Source organism: Bubalus bubalis, chromosome 3 (genome assembly GCF_019923935.1).
Source record: "Bubalus bubalis isolate 160015118507 breed Murrah chromosome 3, NDDB_SH_1, whole genome shotgun sequence".
Classification (NCBI taxonomy): domain Eukaryota; kingdom Metazoa; phylum Chordata; class Mammalia; order Artiodactyla; family Bovidae; genus Bubalus; species Bubalus bubalis.
In genome coordinates, this window is record NC_059159.1 from 108,280,590 (window position 1) to 108,307,880 (window position 27,291).

At 38.7% G+C, this 27,291-nt stretch overlaps 2 protein-coding genes across 8 annotated transcripts in view; one reads left to right on the forward strand and one right to left on the reverse strand.

Moving 5' to 3' along the window:
* PTAR1 (protein prenyltransferase alpha subunit repeat containing 1) overlaps positions 1–17,884 on the reverse strand; it is a 50,271-nt gene extending 32,387 nt beyond the window's left edge. The window contains exons 1-2 of one of the 6 annotated variants that reach the window (XM_006050146.4): positions 17,685–17,881; positions 9,856–10,025 (exon numbers count right to left, since the gene is read on the reverse strand). In XM_006050146.4, the coding sequence (XP_006050208.1) occupies positions 9,856–10,025; positions 17,685–17,770 (256 nt within the window). In that variant the 5' untranslated portion in view covers positions 17,771–17,881. Of the gene's footprint in view, positions 1–9,629; positions 9,818–9,855; positions 10,026–17,684 lie in introns of those variants that run through there. The other 5 variants (XM_025281601.3, XM_006050149.4, XM_044939948.1 and 2 more) reach the window with 5 other exon arrangements.
* A 43-nt stretch (positions 17,885–17,927) lies between these two features.
* CFAP95 (cilia and flagella associated protein 95) overlaps positions 17,928–27,291 on the forward strand; it is a 130,700-nt gene continuing 121,336 nt past the window's right edge. Inside the window, exons 1-2 of one of the 2 annotated variants that reach the window (XM_045165063.1) lie at positions 17,928–18,977; positions 22,585–22,680. The gene's annotated coding sequence lies outside the window, so the exon portion shown is untranslated. The remainder of the gene's footprint in view (positions 18,978–22,584; positions 22,681–27,291) is intronic. The other variant, XM_045165064.1, reaches the window with a different exon arrangement.

Genomic DNA, 27,291 nt, shown 5'->3' on the forward strand with positions numbered 1-27,291 from the left:
AGTATGTGGCAATGTCTGTATCTGACTGCTTTTAATAACTGCAAATGAAATGTTTGTCTACAATAAATAATTGGGACATTCTCAGTGTTTGAATAAAAGAGAAAATTTAAAAATCTAAGAGTAAATACACATAAACACATTCCTATTGTCATTTAAAAATATTTTAGTGAACACTAAAATCAGTTATTCTATTCTCAATCATCTTAGTAAAAGATGAACACTTATTGTTAGCAATGTGGGAGACCCGGGTTCGATCCCTGGGTTGGGAAGATCCCCTGGAGAAGGGAAAGGCTACCCACTCTAGTATTCTGGCCTAGAGAACTCCATGGACTACAGTCCATGGGGTCACAAAGAGTTGGACACAACTGAGCAACATTCACTTTCACGTTCACAATGTACTATAACTTTACTAAACGAGCAACAAAAGGTAGGATTAGCACACATTTTACTTTTGACCTTTACCTTCCTCATCATAAGTATCACGGTCTATACTAATACTTACTATGTTACATCAATGTATATACTATATAATGTCAATATGTCCGTAAAGAATAATCTAATAAAATTCTTCCTTCTTTCACTTTTAGGCACTAATTTAGTATTTACCAGGGAAATTAAATACGATTTTCTATACCATTATTCCTTTAATTCCAAAATATTCCAAGTATTAACTATGTGCAGAGATTCAACTGGGCCACAGGACTGAAAGAATGGATATTATGAGAAATGGAAGACCTGATCTTGCCTTATAGAAAGCTAACCTTTGGCTGGAGAGAACATGTAAACAGTTAGAAGGCAAACTAAAATAACTGAAATAAAAACATATACCACATTGTGAGGACCACCAAAGCAGCTGCAATTAATTCTCAGTGGAGTACCCAGGAAAGACTATAAATGAGTCAAGACAGTAAAGGGCACTGCAGACTGTGCTTTGTAAAGAGGGACCTTCCCACACAGGCTGCTTTTAAAAGATTATGGGTTCCACATGGTGACTAGAGCTCAGGATGTGGAGAAATATACCTGGAAACTAGAATCTGGTCCGGATCTCCTTATCAGCCTGGTGTTCCATTACTTGCCCTTCGTGTGCTATGCTCCAAACCCCTTCATTCCCTAAACGTACCGCCCACCTGCCTACCTTTTCTTCTTCGGCTATTAACTCAGATTTATCTGCTTGCTATTCTCTCTGCCAAAAGTGTCCTCCTATCCCTGAACTTTTAAAAAAAAAAAAAGCACCTTTCTTTATAAAGGCCTTCCTCAGACTTCTCTGGTGGCACAGTGTAAGAATCTGTCTGCTAATGCAAAAGACATGGGTTCAATTCCTAGTCCGGAAAGATTCCACATGCCACGGAGCAACAAAGCCCTCGTGTCCACCACTGGGCCCTCAAGCCACTACTACTGAAGCCTGCATGCCTAGACCCTGTGCTCTGCAGCAAGAAAAGCCACTGCAATGAGAAGGCCACGCACCTCAATGAAGTGCGGCCCCTGTTCACTGCAACTAGAGAAAGCCCACACAAAGCGACGAACACCAAGCACAGCCAAAAATAGATAACAATTATTTTTTTTAAAACAGGAAGCCTTCCTAACCTACTCGGCTGAAAGCAGTCTTTCATCTCTGTGTTTTGTGTATATCTTACCTGGTGATTTAGTCACTAAGTCGTGTCTGACTCTTGCAACCCCATGGACTATAGCCTGCCAGGCTCCTCTGTCCATGGGATTCTCCAGGCAAGGATACTGGAGTGGGTTGCCACTTCCTTCTCCCTATCTTACCTAGCTAACCTCATATAAATATTGTTCTCTTAATGAGGCTATACATTTTTTGGATGCAGGTCCTCTTTAATACATCTTCAAATTAGCCATTCAATCATCAAAGATGAAAAAAAATATGGTCTCCGCCCCCAAAATTTTCCATGTCTGCCCACAGCAAAGGCCTTAAAGCCATTCTGCCTGGGTTCAAATCTCAACTTCTCTACTTACTGCCCATGTAACTTAATGTCTTTGAATTTCAGTTTTCTTATCTGTAAAATGGGGATCATAACATTAACCTTAGTGTTGTAAGCAATGAGATTCATCCCATTTCTCCAGAGTGGTTTGACTCAATAAATATCTGTTCAACTAACCACCATTGCTACTTACCAAGAAATGAGTTTTTTCAACATCAATTAATCAGAAGTAAAAAGAAAAAAAGGAGGCAGTTGTTCTCACAATGAAACACTTTAAATTTCTAAACTTGTATGATAAGCAATAACCAAAAACCAGTTGGTTATTAATTGACTATATGAAAATGTTTGTACATGATGGAAGGCCTCTGGAATTTTTCTTCAAGTCCACAGTTTTTCAAAATCTACTACACTTCTTCTTTGTACCCAGATAATATGATAAACTGGTATTTAGTTTATTTAGTTTCTGAGACTCTCCTTTTCTGCATTAAAAAATACGTGTACATGATCAATCGTAGTTGCTATTCGTTCATACTTCTAATGCAACCCATAAATGAAGATGAGTTCATCCTCCACAAGATACTTCCCATAGCAGCACAGGCAAAAACTAACACAGAAAATACCCATGTCCCCACTTTTCAATTTGTGGCTGTGTGGAGAGAGAAGAAGGCTAATCAAAGTAACATTTCTTTTATTGGAGGGCAACAGCAGCCGCTGTGTTCAGAGCCCAGGTCTACTAGTAGCTGGGAAGTTCCTAGGCACATCACTTAATCTTTCTGTGCCTTAGTGCTGTCCTCATACACAAAACTGAGCTACTAATAGTGCTATCTCATAGGGGTATTAGATGATTCATGCCCATGAAGTGCTAGAGCAGTACCTGGCACAGGGAAAGCACTCAATGATAACTCCTGTTAGAAAGCCTGTATCTAGCCCAGTTATAAACGATACTGGCATGGGATGCCACCAGAGGGACGAAAAGAATCTCTTAAGCTGGCTGAGCAGTGAATGCTGAGCACTCTCTCAAACCACCACCCCACTGCCCCAATTTTCTAAACATACGTATTCTCTAAATACAATACAAACTGCTAACTCTTCCTGATTTAAGACTCAAGTTCAGATGGGACTGCTTTTAGAAAGCATTCCAGTCAGATCCAAGAGGTGTGGGTGATGTATTGATAGAATATCTGAAATGGGAAAGGGCCAAGGAAGGAGAAATAATTAAGTTATAAATACTGGACATAATTAAGAATCCTTCCTGTATTATATGTATTTTTCTACTCTTCTCTTCTACTGGCTCTGGATAAATGAGAGAAAGGAAACCTGTCTTTCTTGAGTCTATGGCATGCCAGTCTCTGTGCTGGATGCTTTAATTCACATGGGATTCTTACAACAACCCCCTGAGATCTGTTAGAATTCTCTTCTTTTGGTGTGGAAATAGGAGGTTAAGTTATTTGCCTAACGTCACTGCTAAATGACTTCAGTGTGCTAATAAATTGAGTCTAAATCCAGATATGTTTCTCGTAAAGAAGATGCTCCTTCCAATCTAGCACACTGTCTACCATTACTCTGCTGTCTTCCAGTAAGGGCTGAACCAAAGATCTAAAGATAAACATGCAAAAATCAACAGTTGACTCTATATTTCATCAATTATATACCAAGATGTGAGCTACTGATATCCCTACAGTCCCTTGAAATTACACAGATCTCTATCTAAACACCAGAACATATACCAGGAAATAACTATTTCGTGTTACACTCACTCCAATATATGACTGGCTCATCATCACATCACAAGGAAAAAATGAATTAGGGTACAGTATACACAGGAAAAGAAGTAGCTAAATTTCACCTGTAACAAGAAGATGCAAGGATGCTATAGAACAATCAGTGAAAAATCAATATGCTTTCTTGGCTCCACTGCATTCTAGAAATGGCCCAAGGTGAGCAGTCGCCTGGTATGGGTCACTGGGTTTGACAACTGTTTCTGAGAGAGGTATGTTTCCATGCATCGAAAAATAAATCCAAGGTCAACATGGACTGATTAATCTTTCCTCTAAAATACATGCAGGTTAGCACAACAAGAGAGGCTTGAGGTAAGGTTATGTGGTAAATACTAGAAAGACCCTTTCATTATTATAGACTACGTCACCGAATAGCCAGACTAAGCTAAAACCTCTTGCTTACCAAATTCTTGTTATTTATTTGACAAATGTCTACTGAACACATTCAGTTCAGTTGCTCAGTCGTGTTCGACTCTTTGCAACCCCATGAACTGCAGCACGCCAGGCCTCCCTGTTCGTCACCAATTCCCAGAGTCCATCCAAACCCATGTCCATTGAGTCGGTGATACCATCCAACCATCTCATCCTCTGTTGTCCCCTTCTCCTGCCCTCAATTTTTCCCAGCATCAGGGTCTTTTCAAATGAGTCAGCTCTTGGCATCAGGTGGCCAAAATATTGGAGTTTCAGCTTCAGCATCAGTCCTTCCAATGAATATTCAGGGCTGATTTCCTTTAGGATGGACTGGTTGGATCTCCTTGCAGTCCAAGGGACTCTCAAGAGTCTTCTCCAACACCACAGTTCAAAAGCATCAATTCCTCTGCGCTCAGCTTTCTTTATAGTCCAACTCTCACATCCATATATGACTACTGGAAAAACCATAGCCTTGACTAGACGGACCTTTGTTGGCAAAGTAATGTCTCTGCTTTTCAATATGCTGTCTAGGTTGGTCATAACTTTCCTTCCAAGGAGTAAGGGTCTTTTAATTTCATGGCTGCAATCACCATCTGCAGTGATTTTGGAGCCCAGAAAAATAAAGTCAGCCACTGTTTCCACTGTTTCCCCATCTATTTGTCATGAAGTGAAGGGACCGGATGCCCTGATCTTAGTTTTCTGAATGTTGAGCTTTAAGCCAACTTTTTCACTCTCCTCTTTCACTTTCATCAAGAGGCTCTTTAGTTCTTCCTCACTTTCTGCCATAAGGGTGTCATCTGTATATCTGAGGTTATTGATATTTCTCCCGGTAATCTTGATTCCAGCTATATTAACAGTGATGAATAAATAAAGACAAGCCACAACCTTTCTTTCTAACAAACTCACAACCTAGCTGGGAAAAACATTGTTTAAATAACCAACTACAATAAAGTGTGATACGTTCTACTACGAATTCCTTATGAATAAGGACTCCCACAGGAGTGCAGAGGAATAATTATTGCTTCCTGGAGTAGTCAAGATGCTTCACATGTGTGTGTATTAGCAAATACAACAATAACAACATTAGACCTGAACCTGACCTCTGCAAAGGCATGGAGTTAAGGCAGTGGTACACAGCAAAGTCCAAGAATGGAACAGTGGTATAACTGGAATGTATATCAAATAGCTGCAAACTCAAACGTTTCTAGGGTTCAAACAAATGGCAAAAAAGAGACAAAGCAAACCTAGTAAGTAGTAATGATACTGCCTCAGTGTCTGAAGGACATGGGAAGTTGTAGTCAACTGGAATAGGCTTGTCTAGTCAAGAAAAGCAGAAGCTATGATGCCGACAAAGGTCCGTATAGTCAAGGCTATGGTCTTCCCAGTGGTCACATACAGCTGTGACAGCTGGACTGTAAAGAAAGCACAGTGCTGAAGAATTGATGCCTTTGAACTGTGGTGCTGGAGAAGACTCCCGAGAGTCCCCTGGACAGCAAGGAGATCAAACCAGTCAATCTTAAGGAAAATAAACCCTGAATACTTGTTGGAGGACTGATGCTGAAGCTGAAACTGCAGTATTTTGGTCATCTGGTTGAAACAGCTGACTTGTTGGAAAAGTCCCTGATGCTGTGAAAGATTGAGGGCTGAAGGAGAAGAGGGCGTGAGAGGAGATGGCTGGATGGCATCACCAATGCAATGGACATGAACTTGGGCAAACTTCAGGAGATGGTGAGGGACAGGGAGGCCTGGCATGCTGCTGTCCATACGGGCTTGCAAAGAGTCGGACATGACTGGGTGACTGAACAACAACAAATGATTTCCAACCAACCACAGCTATGCAAAAATGGACATACCCAACACTTCTGATGTTTCAAGTGAAGAGAGAAATCCAGATTTCCATCCTAATTTTAAAAGTTCATCACCATTTAGAATGTTAATCCGATTAATTTTTAAAAATTTAACAACATTATATAAGCTGAAACTAAATAAACATGTGGGCTGGCTTCAGCCTGCGGGGTTGAGAGTCTACAACCGCTGATGCTGACTATAAAAGAGGAAAAAGCTGGGGATGTAGCGTACAGACAGTTCATGAAGGCCCTTGAATACTATGCCGCAGAGAATGACTCAACCTTAACCCTGTAGACATCAAGAAATAAGAAGATAGATATTTCAGAAAAGAATCTTCCAAACTGTGTTTCTAACAAGTGTTGTTTAAAATGCTTCATTAGTGGTATGATGAACACGGATTAAAGAGAGACTAAAAATGGGGTAGACTAGCTATGAGGTGATAATATTTGTCCAGATGAGAAATAAGTGAACGGATGAAACCGTGCTCTGTGACAACCTATAGAGGTGGGATGGGGTGGGAGGTAGGTTTAAGACAGAGGGGACATATGTACACCTATGGCTGATTTATGTTGATATATAGCAGGCACCAACACAATATTGTAAAGCAATTATCCTTCAATTAAAAATAAATACATTAAAAAAAAAAGAAGTGAAGGGTTAAGGGAGAGCTCAGTGATGAACTGACAGAGGGTGTTGTGAGAAAGAGGAAAGAGCAAAAGATGAGAGAAGGGGTGACTTGGGCATAGAGTATGGGACTACCAAGTCAGAACTCCGATGCTATGGACTGCTCCCTTGCTTTCTGTTTGTCATGGATTTTTCATAAATTAGAATTACAGTATCTCACCTCTCTCAAACCAAACATGGCTATTACTGCAGGACACTTTTAAAAAATATTAGTTTCTAAGTTACTAATCAGGGAGGCTGTGATGGTTAGTTTTGGTTAAACTATGGTTAAATGTGACTGGGGTGCACAGATTAAACATTATTAAACATGATTTCTGAGTACATCAGTGTGAGGGTGTTTCTAGATGAGATTAACATTTGAATCTGCAGACTCAGTAGACAGCCCTCCCACTGTGGGTGAACATCAATCTGTTGGGGTTTCTGAATAGAACAAAAGGAGGAAAACAGAAGAATTCAGCCCTGTTTTGCTTCTTCTCTGCTTGTGATAGGACACCTCATCTTATCTTCTCTAGCTTTCAGACTGAGATTTAAACCATTGCATTCCCTGCTTCTCAGTCCTTCAGACTCAAGGAATTAAATCACCAGCTTTTCTGGGTCTCTAGTTTGCAGAAGGCTGAGTGTGGGACTTCTCAACCTCCATAATCATGTGAGCCAATTTGTCATAACCAATCTTGTTTTTTGTACATATTAAACTCTACATATATGTAAAATTTTTTCTATTGGTTGTTGCTATGGAGAATCCTGACTAATACAGATGATTTCCAAACATCTAAGGAATTCAGCACATTAATGAGAACATGAATTCAGTTTGGATAAAAGGAAAAACTTATGTCTACGGAATAAAGGTCACCTGCAGTTAAAGACTACATTCTTAGGGGAAATGCCTAGGATTTTGGCATGATCAATCACATAGACACTGACATTTCTGAAACTGTTTTTAAATTGTCAGCTTTCTTCATGTGGTTCTTAAACATGTATATCTACAAAAACAGTTTTAAAAGTATAACATTTTCATGAAACAACTGCTTTTTCCTAATATTTTTAACTTTTTTCCTTAGTAAAATTCACTACTGTGTTCTTCAGTTCCCAAGTTTAGCAGAGTATTTCTATGTTAGTCAGTCTGCATTTTCAGGTATCTTTTCTGGTCAATCAGAAACTCACTTCCATATTTTTACCAATACAATATGCAACCTAAGTAGTATATGACACCTCACTGAACCATGCTGTCCCTGCTCCCCAAAAAGTGAAATTGAAAACTACTTCCATGAGGATACAGATTAGGATAAAACCAAGTTGCTCCTGTATACACGCACAGTTGCATCAGAATTCAAATCTTAGACGTCAGCTATTCATGTGAGTGAGCTTAACTGTTTGATCTTCTACCTGGGTTCTCCTGGGTCGATCAAGATAAAATTACATGATAAGATGACTTAGCAAAGCCTACAGTGCATTGCCCTGAAAGACAAGAAACAGGGAAACAGAGACAAGAACTTGGAAGACTACAGGAACAAGGCAGGTTCGGCTAGAACACATCAACGAGCAAAAGCTAATGATCTGAAACAATAGCCTTTGACACTAAAAATTCATACTTTTCTTTTACACAAGATCATCATTTGTCTTCCCCATACAGAATTAGTTATGTATTGGCTCAATTATACATTTCTGTGTGCCAGAATATACGCAATATAGCTCTGTTAGGCAAAATAACAACAACTTCGTAGATTCACATGGTGCTACTTTGTAACTTAATGTCACTGAAAACTACAGTAGGGTAATGGAGAATGAAAGGGGATCTACCAACAGATCAATGTCTTACCTTTAAATTTATGCCTAACCTATGCCTTTAAATTTTTGCCATAAACTTAATAAACTTAGACATAGCCTTATAATTAATAAATAAATATCAGTGGACTAACTGATTGAAACACAGGAAGTAGAAAATACTTCACATTAAATCTTCAAATCAGATTCTTTTTCCTACTGGTCTAAACAGGGAAAGTGCTATTAACCTGTAATGACAATACATTAAGGACAATGCCAAGAGGAACACAAGGAAATCAATATGTCACTTTTGGCAACACTGTTCTCTACTAAGAGATTGTTTTTCATTCAACTGGAAGCTTTCTGAGTAAAGGAAACATGTATTATGCATCTTTTTATCCTCCACAGTACTTAGAGCAGCTTCTGGTATGAGTAAGCCCGTAGTAATGGCTACTGAACTTATAATTAAAATTCTCTAAGGAACACAGTTTTTATTCAAAATTAGCCACCAGGCATACCAAGACATTTAAGGTACTGGTGTATGTGGGAAGGGAAAGGAGCTTTACAGAAATCGTCAAGAATATGATCTTGGATGAGTATTCTCCAAAAAAGTGAGAACTCAGGTCTCTCTTTTACCTAAAATATAAACAGAATTTGTGTACATGTAGGCTTAGCAGCCTCTGGAGAAGGAAATGGCACCCCACTCCAGTATTCTTGCCTGGAGAATCCCATGGACAGAGGAGCCTGGTGGGCTACGGTTCATAGGGTCTCAGAGTCAGACACGACTGAAGCGACTTATCAGACACAGGGGGAAAACAAGGAAAAGACACCAGGTGGGATGAACAGGGATTTTCTGATGCAGCAAAGAAGTTTCTCTGCAGAGAAGCAGAAGAAAGGAAGGCTGGGGTGGTTTTCTTTTGCTCATTTCAGCACAGAACATGGGATCACAGTACAACAGCACCACCGTAAACCACTGAGCCGCTTCACAGTATTACCACCACCATCAAACCTTGGTTATCTCACATGAACTGTTACTAAATGAGTTCTGTTGCTCATAACTTACTTAAGGATTAGAAACCAAAGAATCAGAGCTTGTAGGGACTAGAGTTCACTTCACAAATTTTCAAACCTTTTTCAGTCATATATTTTCTTCAAATACCTTACAAATGACTCTAGTACATTAAAAAAAAATTCAGAAGTAGGGAACCTGGCACCATGGTTGAAGCACCTTCCGGAGAATCACAATGGATGCAAAATTCGAAAATGAGTGATGAGTCCAAACTCATTTGACAGAGAAGTTAAGAGCCTGCCCAGTCAATGAATGAAAAAGCCAGAACTAGAATCCAGGAATGTCAACATCACAGAGGGTTCTTCCTACAATACTTCATGCTGCTTCTGAAAAATCAAAGAAAAAGGACAGTCTCAATACTTACCATCTTTGTTCAGCCACTGCTTTCTTGTTCTGTACAAAAGGAGCTTGTTGTGGACATACGGTAAAAGGAACTTGACACACCAGCTCTCCACACCAAGTTTGTTTTCAACCAGGACTATGGGACTCCGGTTATACCTAGCTTCAGGACATGGGATCAGGCCAATTTCATCTCTTAATATGTAAAACATAAAAAGAATTAAAGGTAAGAATACTAACTTTAAAAAAATTTTCAAATCCTACAGAGTATTAAAAATGTGCATGTATTTCCTTTTCTTACAAATATTCAGTTCACCCACTGGATTGGTAGAATTTAAAAATTTCCTAATACTCACAAGAACATGGAAAAAATACTATTTGTACTTGTAGTGACAGGAATGAAAGCTGGTCTAATCTTTGAATAGAGATTTGAAAATATCTGTCAATTTTTAAAGTACATATACACTTTGACACAGCAATTCTACTGGTCAGAAATTATCCTATGCCAAGATATAGGAATTCATTGGATATTCATAGCAACATTGCAATAAAACTTGTTAATACTCTAAATGTGTATCAAACAATATAAGACTGGTAAAATAAACATGGGCCATCCATGTGATACAGTGGTAAAAAAAAAAATGAGGTAAGTCTGCATATGCTGGTATGGAAAGGGTGCGAAGATACATGAAACAAAAAAAGCAAAATGCCAAACACAGTGTACAGCACAAAGCCCTTTTAAAAAGATACAGAGTTGCATTAAAAATTTCCTTTGTATAATCTTTTAAAAAGATACAGAGTTGCATTAAAAATTTTCTTGGAAGGATACCAAGAATCTTTGGGGGAGAGGGTTTTATTTTTATATAGTTTAAATTTTCTAATTATTTGTACATATTAGCTTTGTTTTTTTAAAAATGTCAAAATGTATTTATGCTTGCCTGCTAACAAATATATGTAGGCCAAATCACTAATAAAACTATATTATCAGTGAGACTGTGAACCATTTTTTTGTCTTCTTTATAATCCTTTACACATTTCTAAAATAAAAAAATATGCTAATAAATGTTGTTAAACCACAAATATTTCAAGATTTGATCATTTTCATCTATGGTGGCCTCGAAATCCCTTGATTCACCTCAACTTAAACTGAAAATTTACATTATTGGCAGAGATTTAACAAACAAGAGGGAGGGGACATATGTATACCTCTGGCTGATTCATGTTGATGTTTGGCAGAAAATATCAAAATTATGTAAAGCAATTATCCTTCAGCTAGAAAATAAATAAATTTTTAAAAATTTGATAAAAGTGGGGAAAAAAAAAAAAAATACATAGGGCAGTTGACTTACATAGTAAATGAACCAACAAACACCAAAATGTTTTTGTAAAACTTGTACACATGCCTTTCAACTATATAGAATTTACAGTTCTCATCTATAAACATCCTTTCTCAAACAGTATGTTCTTCCCTTAATTAATGAATAACAAGAAACCTTTTAACAAAAGCAGTTGACATAAATACTTTTAGAGTGTCTAAGCAGATTTTTTTAAATGTGTTTTTAAAAAAACAGAATAAAGAACTGGTTTTCAGAGCTTATGTGTGACATTATCTATCATACTCTTGGCTTCCTCTGCCAAAAGTGTGTTGGCTGATAGACTCAAAGAGGAAACTTGTTCGATTACAGATTATAAGACAAGACTCCTTTTTTTTGGTTAGGTCACCATCACAAGCTGGTGGGAGGCTGTGAAACTAAAATAAAATCCGTCCTGGAAACTCTTAACTGCATAGTTCAGAAGTAACCTACTTTCTACTGACCACTTCTTTAGTGACACAGGGATATATCAATAAAAGACGGTGTGCTAGGGGTTGCAAGTCACTATTCTTTCAAGCTGATCTAACCCCCAAGAAGTCTTTGGGACCTAAGGCTTTTTGTCCTAACAACTGACTCAGCTGATTCAGGGCGTTTTGGTACACCATGCCAATATTACCTAAACATCTTCTGAATACTACAATGAATTAGATACTGCATTAGGTTCTGAAAATGCAAAAAATGAATAAAATAAGGTGGTCCCAGACTACACAAAGCTGATGGTTTTGCTGGGGAGTTGTGTCAATATCTGTAACAAAATGTTAACACACTTTGCCATTCCAGTAATATAGATAAGGTTTTTAGGAAGAATAGGGCAATAACGCTGAGGGCATCTAAGGCCAATGTCCTGTATTTCTAAATATATTTTTGTATTTGGTGATATGAAATCTAATCTAACTCACTATTGGGATAACTAGCCACATGGTCTATAACTGACTAAATACATGTATGAATTGCTGATATTTTCTGGGGTTCAGGTGTTACTATGTAAAATATTTGTTTAAAAACAAATAGACTTATAGTAAAAAAAATAATAAACTCAGTGTAATTATTTCAAGAAAGTCTGATTTCTAAGATCTAACAACCACTTACAACATTTAAAAAGCTGCAAAAGTCAATATGAATGTTAGAGTAACAGGAATAAAAGAATTCTAGCTTCTGGGTACAGTCCATTTTGGGGGAGTATTTTTTACTTAAATTCACAATGTAAAAACCTGCCTTGTTCACGACACCAAACATAAAATGTCCAACAAATAATTTGGTACCTAAATGAAAGGACAGAACCATTTGCACAAATAAAAAACACATTTCTTTAGTTTGGCTACTATTCTTCCAAGAAATACTTTTACAAAACAAGAATGCCTTGGATATAGCAGGTGGCCAATAACTGCTACTGAAATGCTGATTATCAGTGCACTTCAGTGTTATATTCGAATAAACAGTTTTCAAAGACTATTGCTTCTTGACTCTCCAAAAGAACATTACCTCTGACTTCCTTCTGATGCACGTCCGAATCCTAGTTCTGTCAATATGATATAAATACATCTCTCTCTGTATATATCGTTATCTCTATCTCCTATCATTTAGGCCCCAGCAGACCTCCATTTTTTTTTTCATTTGTAAAATGGAAGTATTACATTATATTTCTAAATAAGGAAAACGGGCTGCTAGGTTTCATCCAGCTTTCAAATTTTATAACCTAGAAACCCAAAAACTATTCTCATGTAAAGAGAATGAAAATGGTCGTATCAGGGAATACAAAGCACTAGGGCGGGGGTTGGGGGACGGGGATAAAAACATTAAAAGAGAGGTAGCAGGATGCATAGACCAAAGCACTCAGTCTTCTAAGGTCCAGGATTCTAGTTAGTCTCCATTCTACCACTGATCAATGTGGACCTGAGTAGGCACACATCAGTATCCTCATCTGAAATACAGGAATGACAACGCTTTCCCTGCCACATATGAAAGCAAGTAATACAACGTAAAGGATGTGGTAAGCTACAAAGTATCAGGCAAAGATGAAGTATATTATCATTAATTCAGTTAAGAGCCTGAAGTCAACCAGAAAAGTTCATTGGTTAGCAGATAATAGGAAGCTAAAGCAAAGAAAGCTAATAAGCCTTTGTCAAGTTATTTGACCCTAAGATACAGTGCTATGCTGCTTCCTAAAAATATAACATGTACTTTATAAAGGCAGGTAGGTCAGTAAGATTCCAAATAAGTGTGTTTGACTTCAGACTTCGCCTATGCCTAGTCCCACTTTTTTTCAGACACTTTAGAATTCCAGAATCATTCTGAAATTGGAAGGGGCTTCATTCCTCCAGTCTCCCATTTTGTCAGATGAGGAAACAGATCCATTAAGGTTAAGTGATTAACCAAGGTCACAGTGCTTGTGGCTTAATTCAAAATCTCAGTCACTCCACATTATACGGTTCAGTTTTACTACTTGGGGACTATCCTTCCCTCACCAATAGGAAGCTGGTAAATACTACTTTTATAAATAATTGGACCTATTCCAGCTTCAGTGATGTTTCTGAAAAGTAGAGATAAGAGACGCTGTCTGAACATGAGGAACAAGGTCCGCCTTACGTCTCCATCTAGATCTGTGCTGTGCGATACAGCTGTCACCAGGCATGTGTGCCCATTATGTATGAATCAATCAAAATTAAATAAAATGTAAATTTTAGTTCTTCTTTCACACTAGCCACATTTCAAGCACTCAACAGCTATATATGGCTAGTGGCTACGATTTGGACAGGACAGATTAAGAACATTTCCACCATTATAGATATTTCTGTAAGTGCCTAAGTATAAGAACTGTATTTTATACTTCCTATTTCTTTTTTTTAAATTTATTTATTTTAGTTGGAGGCTAATTTTTACTTTACAATATTATAGTGGTTTTTGCCATACATTGATATGAATCAGCCATGGGTTTACATGTGTTCCCCATCCTGAACCACCCCCCACCTCCCTCCCATCCCATGCCTCTGGGTCATCCCAATTCACCAGCCCTGAGCACCCTGTCTCATGCATCAGCAGAAAAGATGGTAGCTCATAAACAATAAGAGTTCAATCAATATTACAGTAATAAAAATTAGTAACTTTCTGGACAAGAGAACTTTGACATGACTCTAACTGCACTGTAAAAAGCTGCCCTTCACATTACAACAGTGTCTGTCAGTTCAGTTTAGTCGCTCAGTCACGTCCAACTCTTTGCAACCCCACGGACTTCAGCACACCAGGCTTCCCTGTCCATCACCAACTCCCGGAGCCTACTTAAACTCATATCCATCGCGTCGGTGATGCCATCCAACCATCTCATCCTCTGTCGTTGCCTTCTCCTCCCACCTTCAATCTTTCCCAGCATCAGGATCTTTTCCAATAAGTCGGTTCTTTGCATCAGGTAGCCAAAGTCTGCACATTAAGCTAATACCTGTTCTCTGGGTCAAGTCGTCCATTGTTTTTCCAAAATATTCTCTAGGAGTCAACCATACAAACATTTGCATGGTATTTTTCAGTTTATAAAGTGTTTCACATTCATCATTCAGTTGGCCAATGTATTTTCTAAGAAACACAGGGATTCAGGTTAAGTCTAATATTTATAGTAGTTAAGTCTGTAGTGGCAACTAAGGGCAAGACACTGTGTGAGGTAATTTTCCTATGTTTTCAGGCTGAGAAGGGGTAACCTATCCATGCTGCTGCTGCTAAGTCACTTCAGTTGTGTCCGACTCTGTGTGACCCCACAGATGGCAGCCCACCAGGCTCCCCCATCCCTGGGATTCTCCAGGCAAGAACACTGGAGTAGGCTGCCATTTCCTTCTCCAATGCATGAAGGTGAAAAGTGAAAGTGAAGTCACTCAATCGTGTCCGACCCTCAGCGACCCCATGGACTGCAGCCTACCAGGCTCCTCCGTCCATGGGATTTTCCAGGCAAAACTACTGGAGTGGGGTGCCACTGCCTTCTCCGAACCTATCCATACCCACCAGTAATAAAATCCACATTTCACCCACTGCATCTTCAACTCCTACTGGTTAGAAATTTTCAGAGACAAAGTCAATATGTTTACTACAGTAAATGTTGTCCAATATAATTACAATCTATCTTGTATTTGTAGGAAAGAGGAAAACAAAAAAAAATGAAAAACTTTTTTTTATAATACTGAACAATATAATTAGGTACTAATTTTGATGTTAACTAGTGCTTTTTCTTTTAACTAGAAATAGACCCTTTACGTTTTGGAAGTAAAAGCGTTAGTTAGATGAGGGGAAGAACTATGAACAATTCTGGAGTCCAAATGTCCAAACACATTTTTAAAGTTACACTGTAATACTACTGAAGACATTGTTACTATGGGGAATATGCACTAATATATAGCTGAATATTAAATAACAAGTTAAGCTATTTACATTTTTCAGTTCTACATCATTATTTCATATTATTTCTAATGCCCAACTTATTTCAAGCTTTAAAATATTGTATGACCCAAATGCTTAGTAACAATTTTAAGTTATGCATTGACAGGACATCGATGAGATCTCATCATAAAAATGCAACTGGGAGGGGGCAATTAAAATCATTTATGAGTTTTAATAAAAGCGCTTCCCAGGTGGCTCAATGCTAAAGAATGCCTGCCTCCCAATACAAGAGACTTGGTGTTCAATCCCAGGGTCGCAAAGATTCCCAGGAGAAGGAAATGGCAACCCACTCCAGTATTCTTGCCTGGGAAATCCCATGAACAGAGGAGCCTGGCAGGCTACAGTCCATGGGGTCGCAAAGAGTCCGACACAACTTAGCGACTAGAACAACAAGAAGCTTCAATAAATATGATCCAGAAGAATTGGGATGTGTTCCAAACTGCATTGTGTCAACCTGCCAGGCCAATGAGCACTCAATCTCAGGTTTTTCAAACTAAGATGAATACTGTACATTAGACTTCTTTCTAACCTTCTCCTTAATTTATTTAAGAAATTAATTCTTTAAGAAAAATAACCCCAAATGATAAGAAAACAGGCCCTTCATTTGTCCAATTTTTTTTCTTGAGGATGTCTCTTATTTGCAATAAAGCTCTCATTCTCAAAAAGGAACTGAAAGACTGATATACAACAAGGCATCAAAGCATTCTTTAGAAGGCCCAGTACCCTCTATGGTTACTGCCAGGAAATCATTCCAAACACTCTCATTCTGAAAAAGGCACCAGTCACAAGGGGAAAGGAAGTGGATGCTGTCAGAGGTGGCAGGTGTGTTTTGAGGCCAGCAGTGTCCTGTTTTTAATGAGGCACAGCTGCACGTCTCCAATTGTGTGCCCCAAGGGAGCAAGACATCTGAGAGCATCACCTTGAAGGAAAAGAACATTTCATTTAGATGAAGGTTTGGCATCTCTTTTAAGCAGAAAAACTGAAGGAGTTAGAATGCTTAAAAAGAATAATTCATGCGTTCCAGTTTAAAGAACAACAACAACAAAAATAAACTCCACAAGCAATTAGATAAAGTGAAAATAATGTATTAATAAAACTGGACTCCCTGTTTCTTTCTTTTGAGGAGAGGAAAGGAAGGACAAGAAAAGAGCTACACTCTTGGTTCTTCCTTATTCTTTTGTATAATGTGTAGATATATCTCTCCTTTAATACTTTCCTTTTTACTGGTTACATAAAAGCAGAAGTATCAGAGCGAATAGTCTCTTCTGGGATCTTCCTGGAGAACTCTTAAGTAAAATGGAAAGGAAGGAGGGAAAAGATACATGTGCCAGTTTCTGTGGTGTCCTACTTAAAGAGGGTAGCAGCTTTTGAATTAAAAAAAAAAAAAAAAAAAGAATATGCTCTCTGCAACTATGAATCAACTAATGCTAAAAAGTGTCAAGGTTTCTTTCATTTACTTTACACCACACAACCTGCGCTTACTGAAGCCACACTCTTGAGAATGCCCTGTTAACCTTTTAAACAAAATGCTTCATCGAAATCCCTCTATAATCTTAGGACAGGTGAGGGCAAAGTCAAAAGCAGCCTCAAACTACCTTGAGCTAGTAAACTGAGGGGTTTTTGCCCCACAGAGAAGAAGATGATCGGTAACCCCTTCTTACCAAGGTCCGGGATGAACCTCAAGAGCTGTGTTAACAAAGCACATAACAGACCACACCGAGTGCCTGAAACGGACGTAGGACGTGGACACACGGGTGAAATCATTCGAGTTTCGTGAACTCCCAGGAAAGGGGTTGGAGAGAGGAGAACCAAACAAAGTCACTACGATTTGATTTTCCGAGGTCACTTCTAAGGATGAGCCCGCGAGCGAGTTCCGGTAGCGGAAAGCTGGCCCTGCGGCGGCCGACAGCGGTCGGGGACCAACCAGGTTCCATCCGCTCTAGCGAGGAGGGCGCGGGCCAGGACCCGCCATCGGAGGTCAGCTCCAGGCTTGACCCCGCCCCCGCCCGTCCCCGACGACCCCCGCAAGCGGCGGAGGCGGGGGCATAGTCGGCGCGCGACTCACATGTGCGGGTTTCTCCTGAAGGCATTGGTGATGTCCTTCACCACCCGCTGCACCAGCACCGCCACCTCTTCGCTCGTCTCGGCCATGTTGGCGGCGGCCGCGGCTGCTCGGGCGCGCCTCCGGGAGAGCGCCGAGCAGCCCGCGGGAGTTCCGCGGGGAGCGCGCGCGTGTGCGCCGGTTTGGCCGCGCCCCGCCCCCACCGCCGAGGCCGCCGCAGAACACTTCCGGGTCAGGCCGCCGGTGTTAAGGGTGTGGTCGTTAACCGGGCTAGAGTAGGGTGTTTGGTCGCCGACTTCCTCTAGGCAGCGAGTTTCAAAGCGTCCGAGGTTATGCTGAAGATTCATTTGCAAAGTTACCTCAGGTCGCTGTTTCCACACATTTTATTTTAATTTCTAGTCCACTCGGGGCCGTGGAGTGAGGGGTCCTAAGGTCACTTCCAGAGCCGGAGTCTGGCCTGAGCACCCTGCCCACCCTGCCCAGACCACCAGTCTTCAGCCTCCTCAGGCGTTGAGGAAAGGAGCCGATCCCCAAATGCTCATGGAGAAGAGTTCAACTGAAAGTGAAGGTTCTCTTAAACAGTTAGTCCCTTGACGTTCTGAGAGTTCGTTCCCTTTATCGGAATAAGTTGGAGGGATGAGGCCGTTCAGAGACGCTCTTGGTGAAATGAGTCCCAGTGGGACTATATTGGTGACCTTTTGTAACTCCGTGCCAATTTCGGCCACTGAGCAGCCGTTTTCAAAAAGTTAATTTAAAAAAGTTAATAAATGGATTAAAGGAAGAAGGAGAAAAGTAAAGTTATTTGCTATTTCCATATAGGGAGTTGAAGTACAGAGCTATTGTTTTAGATTTTTTACTTTGTACTTCGTGTTGCACATTCTTTGATGTCCTTTGAACACTGCATTTTAATTTTGGAGTTTAAAAACAAAGTCCCTGGCAAAGTTTGCTCTTAATAGCTATTTGCCTTCCTACAAACAATTTGTATAAGAAAAACTCTTGCAGGTAGGGGGACCCTCTTCTAGGGCCTGCGAGTTGGCTCTTGTCTAACATGCAGAAATGTCAGAGGACACACACATGATGAGGAAGCAAGAGACTTCCTTGGGAAGGGGCACCCTGGGTGGAGAACAGCAGTGTAAGGGAATCCAGGAGGGTTGCTTTGCCATAGTCTGGGATTTTTGGTAATAGGATTAGTTTCAGGGTTGTCTCTGGCCAACCATTGTCACTCGAGGTCCTTCCTCGTGACGCCCGCATCACTCAAGCAAGAAGGATTCCAGCATGGAGGATTCTGAGATGTTGGTAGGACATATGGACTCTTGTCTCCTTATGACCTTTTCCGAATTCTTCTAGTTGGTCGTGGCTTATTCCATGTTTCTTATAACTCATGCAAATGGTTACTATGGTCCCTGGCCAGGATGGGCATTTTTCAGTCAGTGTTGCCCCTAACAAGGCTGGCTTTTTAGTCCATTTGGATTTTGAAATGCTATAATTCAAAATTTCATACATCAGATTTTATTTCAATCTTTGTGTTAGAAAAATCCAGCTGCTTTTGGTTCAGGTATTTTTACTTAAACCTTGAAATCTTGCCTATTAGAAACTTTTGTTTTTAAAGCAAATTCAAAAATCTGTTATGTAGAGCATTTGAAGTAGGTTTGAAGATTTCGAAAATAAAACTGTTCATTGGATGCAAAATTATAAAGCAATGAATGAGAAATAGGTATTAATCATATTGATTTGTATCCCTGCTGCTGCTGAATCTCTTCAGTCGTGTCCGACTCTACGCGACCCCATAGACGGCAGCCCAACAGGCTCCCCCGTCCCTGGGATTCTCCAGGCAAGAACACTGGAGTGGGTTGCCATTTCCTTCTCCAATGCATGAAAGTGAAAAGTGAAAGTGAAGTCGCTCAGTCATGTTCAACTATTAGCGACCCCATGGACTGAAGCCTACCAGGCACCTCCATCCATGGGATTTTCCAGGCAGGAGTACTGGAGTAGGGTGCCATTGCCTTCTGCATAGACATTGGCCTTTTGGTTTTGAAAGAAATGATAGAGAAATTTCATAAAATTGTAGAAAAGCAAGATGGACAGGTTTGATTTAGTAAAGTCAAACAAACTTTAACCTGTTGACAGGTTCTCAAATGAGGCAGTGAAGTGAATTTGTGTTTAGATTCCAAGGCCAATGCTAAGTCACTTCAGTCATGTCCGACTCTGTGCAACCCCATAGGCGGCAGCCCACCAGGCTCCCCCATCCCTGGGATTCTCCAGGCAAGAACACTGGAGTGGGTTGCCATTTCCTTCTCCAGTGCATGAAAGTGAAAAGTGAAAGTGAAGTCGCTCAGTCGTGTCCGACCCTCAGCGACCCCATGGACTGCAGCCCTCCAGGCTCCTCCATCCATGGGATTTTCCAGGCAAGAGTACTGGAGTGGGGTGCCATTGCAACTTCAAATGTCCTCATTACTCTTAAAATGAAATACAGATGTTGAAAAGGTTTGAGTTCACTGATAAGTTTTCTTCATATTCAGTTAATCAGAGCCCTGCATCCTTTCCTAATCAAAGTGGAAATAAATCCTGACTTCTGGGGCAGAGCTTAATGGAACACACTCATAAATATGACATTTTTAAAATTAACTCATTTTTATCTTAAAAATTAGTGTGACTTTTGTATTTCATTCTACTCTTTTTCAGAGGAAAAACTAACAAACTTTGTCCCTAAATTCTGAAGGGAAAATGATATTCCAAAAAGACAATTCCTCTGAATGATTTTGTGTGTCCCCTTCCCACATGCACAACACATGCACATACACACACTATTTGTACTCATTTGAAAGGTATGAATTATATGTCTCATGTTTCTTCTAAGAGTTCATGAGTTGTTTCAACCAATTATTAAAGATATGCTATGTTTAGAACTTGAATTTTTTATAGTTAGAACATACTAGAGCTCTGTCCAAGCCCCGCCTTTTTTGCAGATAAGGAAGCTGAGGTTCAAATAATTGAAATTCATGTGATTTCAATAATGATATGTTTATAAGACTGTGTGTGTGTGTGTGCGTGCATGTTAAGTCGCTTCAGTCGTGTCTGACTCTTTGCAACCCTGTAGACCATAGCCCACCAGGCTTCTCAGTCTGTGGGATCCTCCAGGCATGAATACTGGGGTGAATTCCCTTGCCTTCCTCCAGGGAATCTTCCTAATCCAGGGACAAGAAACTTTGTAATCCAGGGATAAGAAACTGCATTGGTAGATGGGTTCTTTACCACTAGTGCTACTTGAGGAACATAAGGATATGATAAATTTAGCATGATTTTGCTGAAGGAGTCAAAGATTTATGTTTAAGAATCTGTAAAATACACTTACTAATATTGAAATATTGTAAATAGCTTAATGCTCAATATTGGAGATTGATTAAATTATAGTAAGTCTATGTGATAAAATAGTTTAGTCATTTAAAAGCTCATTGTAACTAGGACAGTATGTACCAAACTCTTAGGCAAGGTCAATTTAAAGGAGAATTTTACTTTCTAAGTAACACAAAGAACAAAATAAAATTTTTGTAATTAAATAAAAATGTTTTCAAAGTATACTTTAATAAAAATATGGATATATTTATTTGTTAATTATTCAACAATCTCTTATTATGCTTATTAATTTTCTTAGAGATTGATTTTTAAGTGACCATGACTATTGTAACTCCCTCATACTGCCTGCAATTATGCCTTTCATAGGTTAGAAGACTATTTGACAATCCTATGAATGTACTTGACAATCCTTCCATACCCCACCAAAATCATTCTTTTTGTATTTTAGAAGAATATTTGATGATGGGGAAAGGTGTGTGTGTGTGTGTGTGTGTGTGTGTGTGTGTGTGTGTGTATATATATGTATATATATATATATATGTATATATATATATATATATATAAAATAAATGACAAGTACCAAAACAGCATACAAGACAATTATAGACAAAATTATGCAATAGTCGATCTAAGAAAGAAATGGAAAATTTTATTCAAGCCAATGACTGAGCACACACACACACAGACACATTACACACAGACACACAGATACATTACATGTTAAATGATTTATCATAGACAGCTTACATAGTCCAGTTCTGCACATACAAATGAGTAATGAGTCATGGGTCATCATGGCCCATCACAAGATTAAGAAGGAAGGTTATTTCTTAAGAAGTTGTGACTCTGTGAAATTAATAAGTAACATCTCCTAAGGAGGTCTGGCTAACACAAATTCACAGCACATGCTAAGGAGAGGGAGGAAGCCCAAACAGGCAAAGAAAAATTTTATGTTTAAGTATTTCTCATCTAGCCTTAAAAATGAATTTTATTTCATCATATACAAAACAAATTGTACATCATATTTATATGTATTAGACTGGGATGTTATAAACTAAAATGTTAGCAATAGTTATCTCCATATGATAGAACTACTATAGATGATTAGGACCTATAAATATAGATTCTTTATATTACTCTGGATGTTCGAAACTTTCTAGAGTAAAAATCTAATGTGAAGCACTATACAAATTATTGCTTATTTCTGTGAGTAGACACATCAGTATTAAAACACAGTAGTAAAGCTAATACTAATTTTCAAAACAGAACTCTATTGTTTAATACTCTAAAGAGAATTATACCACTATTACAACTAGTTTCCTAGTTAAAATATGAACTTTTTTTTAACATATCAGAAAGTAGATAAATGTTATAAAGATGCTAATCATGTTGATGACTTTAAATGATTAGTTGTTAGAATCCATGATGATAGAGGAATGAAGATACTAGTTGCATAGTGTGGTTTTTGTTGCTGAGTAAAGTGCTGTTTTATATTTCTTGATATTTAATAGTTCCAAAATGTTATTCTTTATCTTCTTCCTATCTATAGGCCCATGATGTAATCTTCAGAAAAGAACAAGAGAAAATATCTGGAGAGAAAAAGAGCCAATCCAGGCCTTGCATATGGAAATGGCTAGGGAGATGGGTATGTCTCCATGATGGATTCAAGGTTTCTCATGTACAGAACATATCAAAATTTTTGTATGGATTTCTTATGCCGTTTAATGGATGACTAAAGAAAAGAAGTATCCAAATATGAGTACATTCTTCAGGAGTTATTTTTTGCTTTATGTTTTTCTTATTCTTCAGTGTAAATATGACAATAATGTAAACCATAGACTTAGGTTTAAAAAATCATAACTGAAAATTTAGAAAAGTAGTAAAAGCTTTAATTTTACTACAGAAGAGGTTTACTCTGAGACTTCTTCAGTAACTGCCTAAAAGTAAGACAGGGCTATATTTCCTCTTCTTTCATCTCACTTCTTTTTTGATATCTTTTTTCCTTTTTCTGGCTGTGTGTCATGTGGGATCTTAGTTCCCAGACCAGGGGTCGAACTCCATCCCATGCATTGGCAGGCAGATTCTTAACCACTGGACCACCAGGGAAGTCCCCATCTCACTTCTTAAGCTAATTTTTCAACTCAGATTTTATAATCAAAAATATACTTTACTTCTCAGTTTCTTTCTGTTTCCATGTTTTAAGCCACTTCTGAGACTTAACAAAATTAACAACAGGCGAAAATCACCCATAGGAAACAATGACATTTCTTTATTAAATGATGAATTATGCTCTAACTTGTATTAATACTATAATATTTATAGAAACTGACAGTCTGAATGTTAGGAAAGAATGCCAAACAGTTATTCCCCAATTAACATCTTCTGGCTTTAGGCACTTGAATTTCTATGGAGAGTCCTTAAGAAAATTGGAGATGTAAAGGGAACATTTCATGCAAGGATAGGCATAACAAAGAACAGAACTGGTAAGGACACAACAAGCAAAGGAGATTAAGAAGAGGTAGCAAGAATACAAGAACTAAACAAAAAAGATCTTAATGACCCAGATAACCATGATGGTATTGCCACTCACCTATATCCAGACATCCTGGAGTGTGAGTTAAGTGGGCCTGGATTGGCTCTTTTTCTCTCCAGATATTTTCTCTTAGGTAAGTTCCTGAAATAGTGCCAACTCAATACCAGCATCAAGAAAGGATTGGCTCTTTATTCCTGGCTCTAACAGAGCTGACAGTTCTCTTTATTTTCAATAAGAAAAGTGTTATTTCATTAATTTTTTTCAAGAAGAGGGGTGAAACCATTTTAGAAATTAATTTTATACTCTTCTTTAAAACTTAAAGAAATGATTAAGTAGGGTCTAGTGATAAACCTAAATTGTAGAACTTTAATGCAATTTTTCATAGCTAGAACTATTAAATAATTACTTTAACTTGATGCAATAAAAAGGTGATTTGTTTATGGTTAGCAGCATCCATCTTCACAGAAAACATTCTATTTAATGAAGTATTTCAGTTGAGCAAACATTTGCTGGGTGTCTGCTATATGTATGGCATGTCCACAAAGGTGACATTGATGACCAAAACTAGACCTTGCTTCTCTAAAACAGATTATCTTATTCACCTATAGTCTTCAGTTCAGTTCACTTCAGTCACTCAGTCGTGTCTGACTCTTTGTGACGCCAGGAATCACAGCACGCCAGGCCTCCCTGTCCATCACCAACTCTCAGAGTTCACTCAAACTCATGTCCATCGAGTTGGTGATGCCATCCAGACATCTCATCCTCTGTCGTCCCCTTCTCCTGCCCCCAATCCCTCCCAGCATCAGGGTCTTTTCCAATGAGTCAACTCTTCGCATGAGGTGGCCAAAGTATTGGAGTTTCAGCTTCAGCATCAGTCCTTCCAATGAACACCCACGACTGATCCCCTTTAGGATGGACTGGTTGGATCTCCTTCAGTCCAAGGGACTCTCAAGAGTCTTCTCCAACACCACATTTCAAAAGCAACAATTCTTCGGCACTTAGCTTTCTTCACAGTCCAACTCTCACATCCATACATGACCACTGGAAAAACCATAGCCTTGATTAGGCGGACCTTTGTTGGCAAAGTAATATCTCTGCTTTTCAATATGCTGTCTAGGTTGGTCATAACTTTCCTTCCAAGGAGTAAGCGTCTTTTAATTTCATGGCTGCAGTCACCATCTGCAGTGATTTTGGAGCCCAAAAAAAATAAAGTCTGACACTGTTTCCACTGTTTCCCCATCTATTTCCCATGAATTGATGGGACCTATAGTCTTATTTAGATGCAAATCTACTTTGCATACCAAGACTTCCTTTTGAAATAGTGCAAATGAAAACTTCTGAATATCCAAACTTTAGATATTCTGATCTTTCTGATTGAAAGATCAGTAACTCTCAAAATAGTATGGTTCTAATAAAGGATATATAATTTATTTAAACAAAATATATTCAGGCTTTTATTTCAAAACTTATATTTGGAAAAATCTAAACTGCTGCCTAATACCTTTTTGAATATGTAAATAAGGCTTTTTCACTTTAAATTATAAACCAGAATTGAAACTCGATGTCATACAATTTAATTCCTTTGTTTTTAAGAGGGAGTTAATTATATATTATTAGCAATCAAGTGTAGATTTTAAAACCAAGATGACTTTTAACAAACCTAGGTTTATCTTTTTAAACTCTAGGACAGGATTTTACAAGCAAGCTCTCAGTTCATTACTATACATATGTTGGTTTTAAAACTAGAACTTATATCTCTAGGATAAGTAATTTTCTAGCCTAGGATATTTTTAAGCTTTTGAGAATTCCTAGAGGAGAATTTGGAGAAGGCGATGGCACCCCACTCCAGTACTCTTGCCTGGAAAATCCCATGGACAGAGGAGCCTGGTAGGCTGCCGTCCATGGGGTCACGAAAAGTCAGAGACAACTGAGCGACTTCACTTTCACTTTTTACTTTCATGCATTGGAGAAGGAAATGGCAACCCACTCCAATATTCTTGCCTGGAGAATCCCAGGGACGGGGGTGCCTGGTGGACTGCCGTCTATGGGGTCACACAGAGTCGGACACGACTGAAGTGACTTAGCAGCAGCAGCAGAGTAGAATTTACATTATTTTTGATAGCTATTTGATAGTAGATATGATATGGAAATCCATGAATTATCTGAATGGGGGAAACTGGTTTACTTTTTCCTAGATTTCCACCCCCTCCCCCTGCTCTTTTTCTACCAGCATATAGATTGACTCTGCTGCATGAAGTAGACTGGAACTATAAAGCTCCAAAAGTTGTATTTTGAGGCATCATTGTTGACTCTCTGTGTGTGTGAGTGAGTGTGTGTCTATATGTGTGCATATATGTGTGCATTTTAAGATCACTCATTTAGAATAGTCTATTTCATACCACTGGCCACCACTCTATATACTTGAACATAATTAAATTGATATGTTAAGGATATCGATGGAAATATTTTAAAGATTATTTTTAATACTTGCCTTCCGTATTAGGCAGGATTCTTAGCTTATTTCTTCTTTTGATGGTATTGATTGTGCAGGTCATATCTGCAGGCCAAGCCTCTTGCTAACCCCTACAGAACTCCCAAAGTGGTTTTTCTAATACTCTACCAACCACCAAAGAAAAACCCAGATTTTTTGCTAATGATACAAAAAGCTTCCACAGTCTGACCCAATCTACCATTTCTGGACTTAATTCTCAATGTTAGACTCTGTGATAGGATTGAAAAGACAGATGAGAAGTGGATCTTTTAAAAGTTCACAGATTATAAGCTGGTGCTGCTACTCAGTAGCTGTAATGGCCTGGTTAATGCATAAAGCAGGAATCCTCATGTGATTATGTCCAGTAAACAGGCCTATATTGGTCATAATAAGGAAGCCTGGAATTGCCCTGGGAAAAGAAGATGGGTGTCAGGAAAATGAGCCTTGAAAAATTATAGTAATAGAAAAAGTATAGTAACAGTAATAGGAGGAGGCTCTGCTCATAGTATTCCCACTCATATGTCTGCAGGTAGAGTAAATAATTATAACCCATGTTTTATGCAAAAATACCATCTCTTAATCCTCTATTTTATGTAGTCCTCAAAAATACAATCTTATCAGTATCCTCAATTCATAAGTAAGGAATGAGATGAAATTACTGTATTCAAGATTAAACAGCAAATTAAGACTTCCCTCTGTCTCCAAATTGTATGGTCATCATGGATAAAACATAAAGGTTTACTCTCTGATCCAAGACCAAGGAAGTAGAAAGGAACTGTATTACAGTTTCTGGACCTGAGCCTTTCCTAAGTCATCATGAAGCAGCCTCATGTAGCTATCTGTATTCTTCATTGTGACAAAACCAAAACAAGAGATCATAGCTGTGTTTACTTTGTGCCTGGCACTGTGTTAAAGTAGCTTTACATATATTGCCTTTAATTATCAGCAATCCTATAAGGTAACTGCTTTGTTTTCCTCCATTGTCTAGATGAGGAAAGTAGGGCTTAGAAAAGTGGCTTAACCCAAAAGCACATAATGAGTTAGTGGCTGAGCTGGATCTGGAACCAGATCAACTTTGTGACAGAGCCCATGTTCTTCTGTTGAGCCTTACAACCTAGTGCATGCCTTCCTCTAGAGAATGGTTAGAAATTTGGTGGGTTTTTTTGTTTTAATTGATGATAGCGAACTCTAGAATTCTGAATCACACACAGGATCCCTTCTCTTTTCTCTTT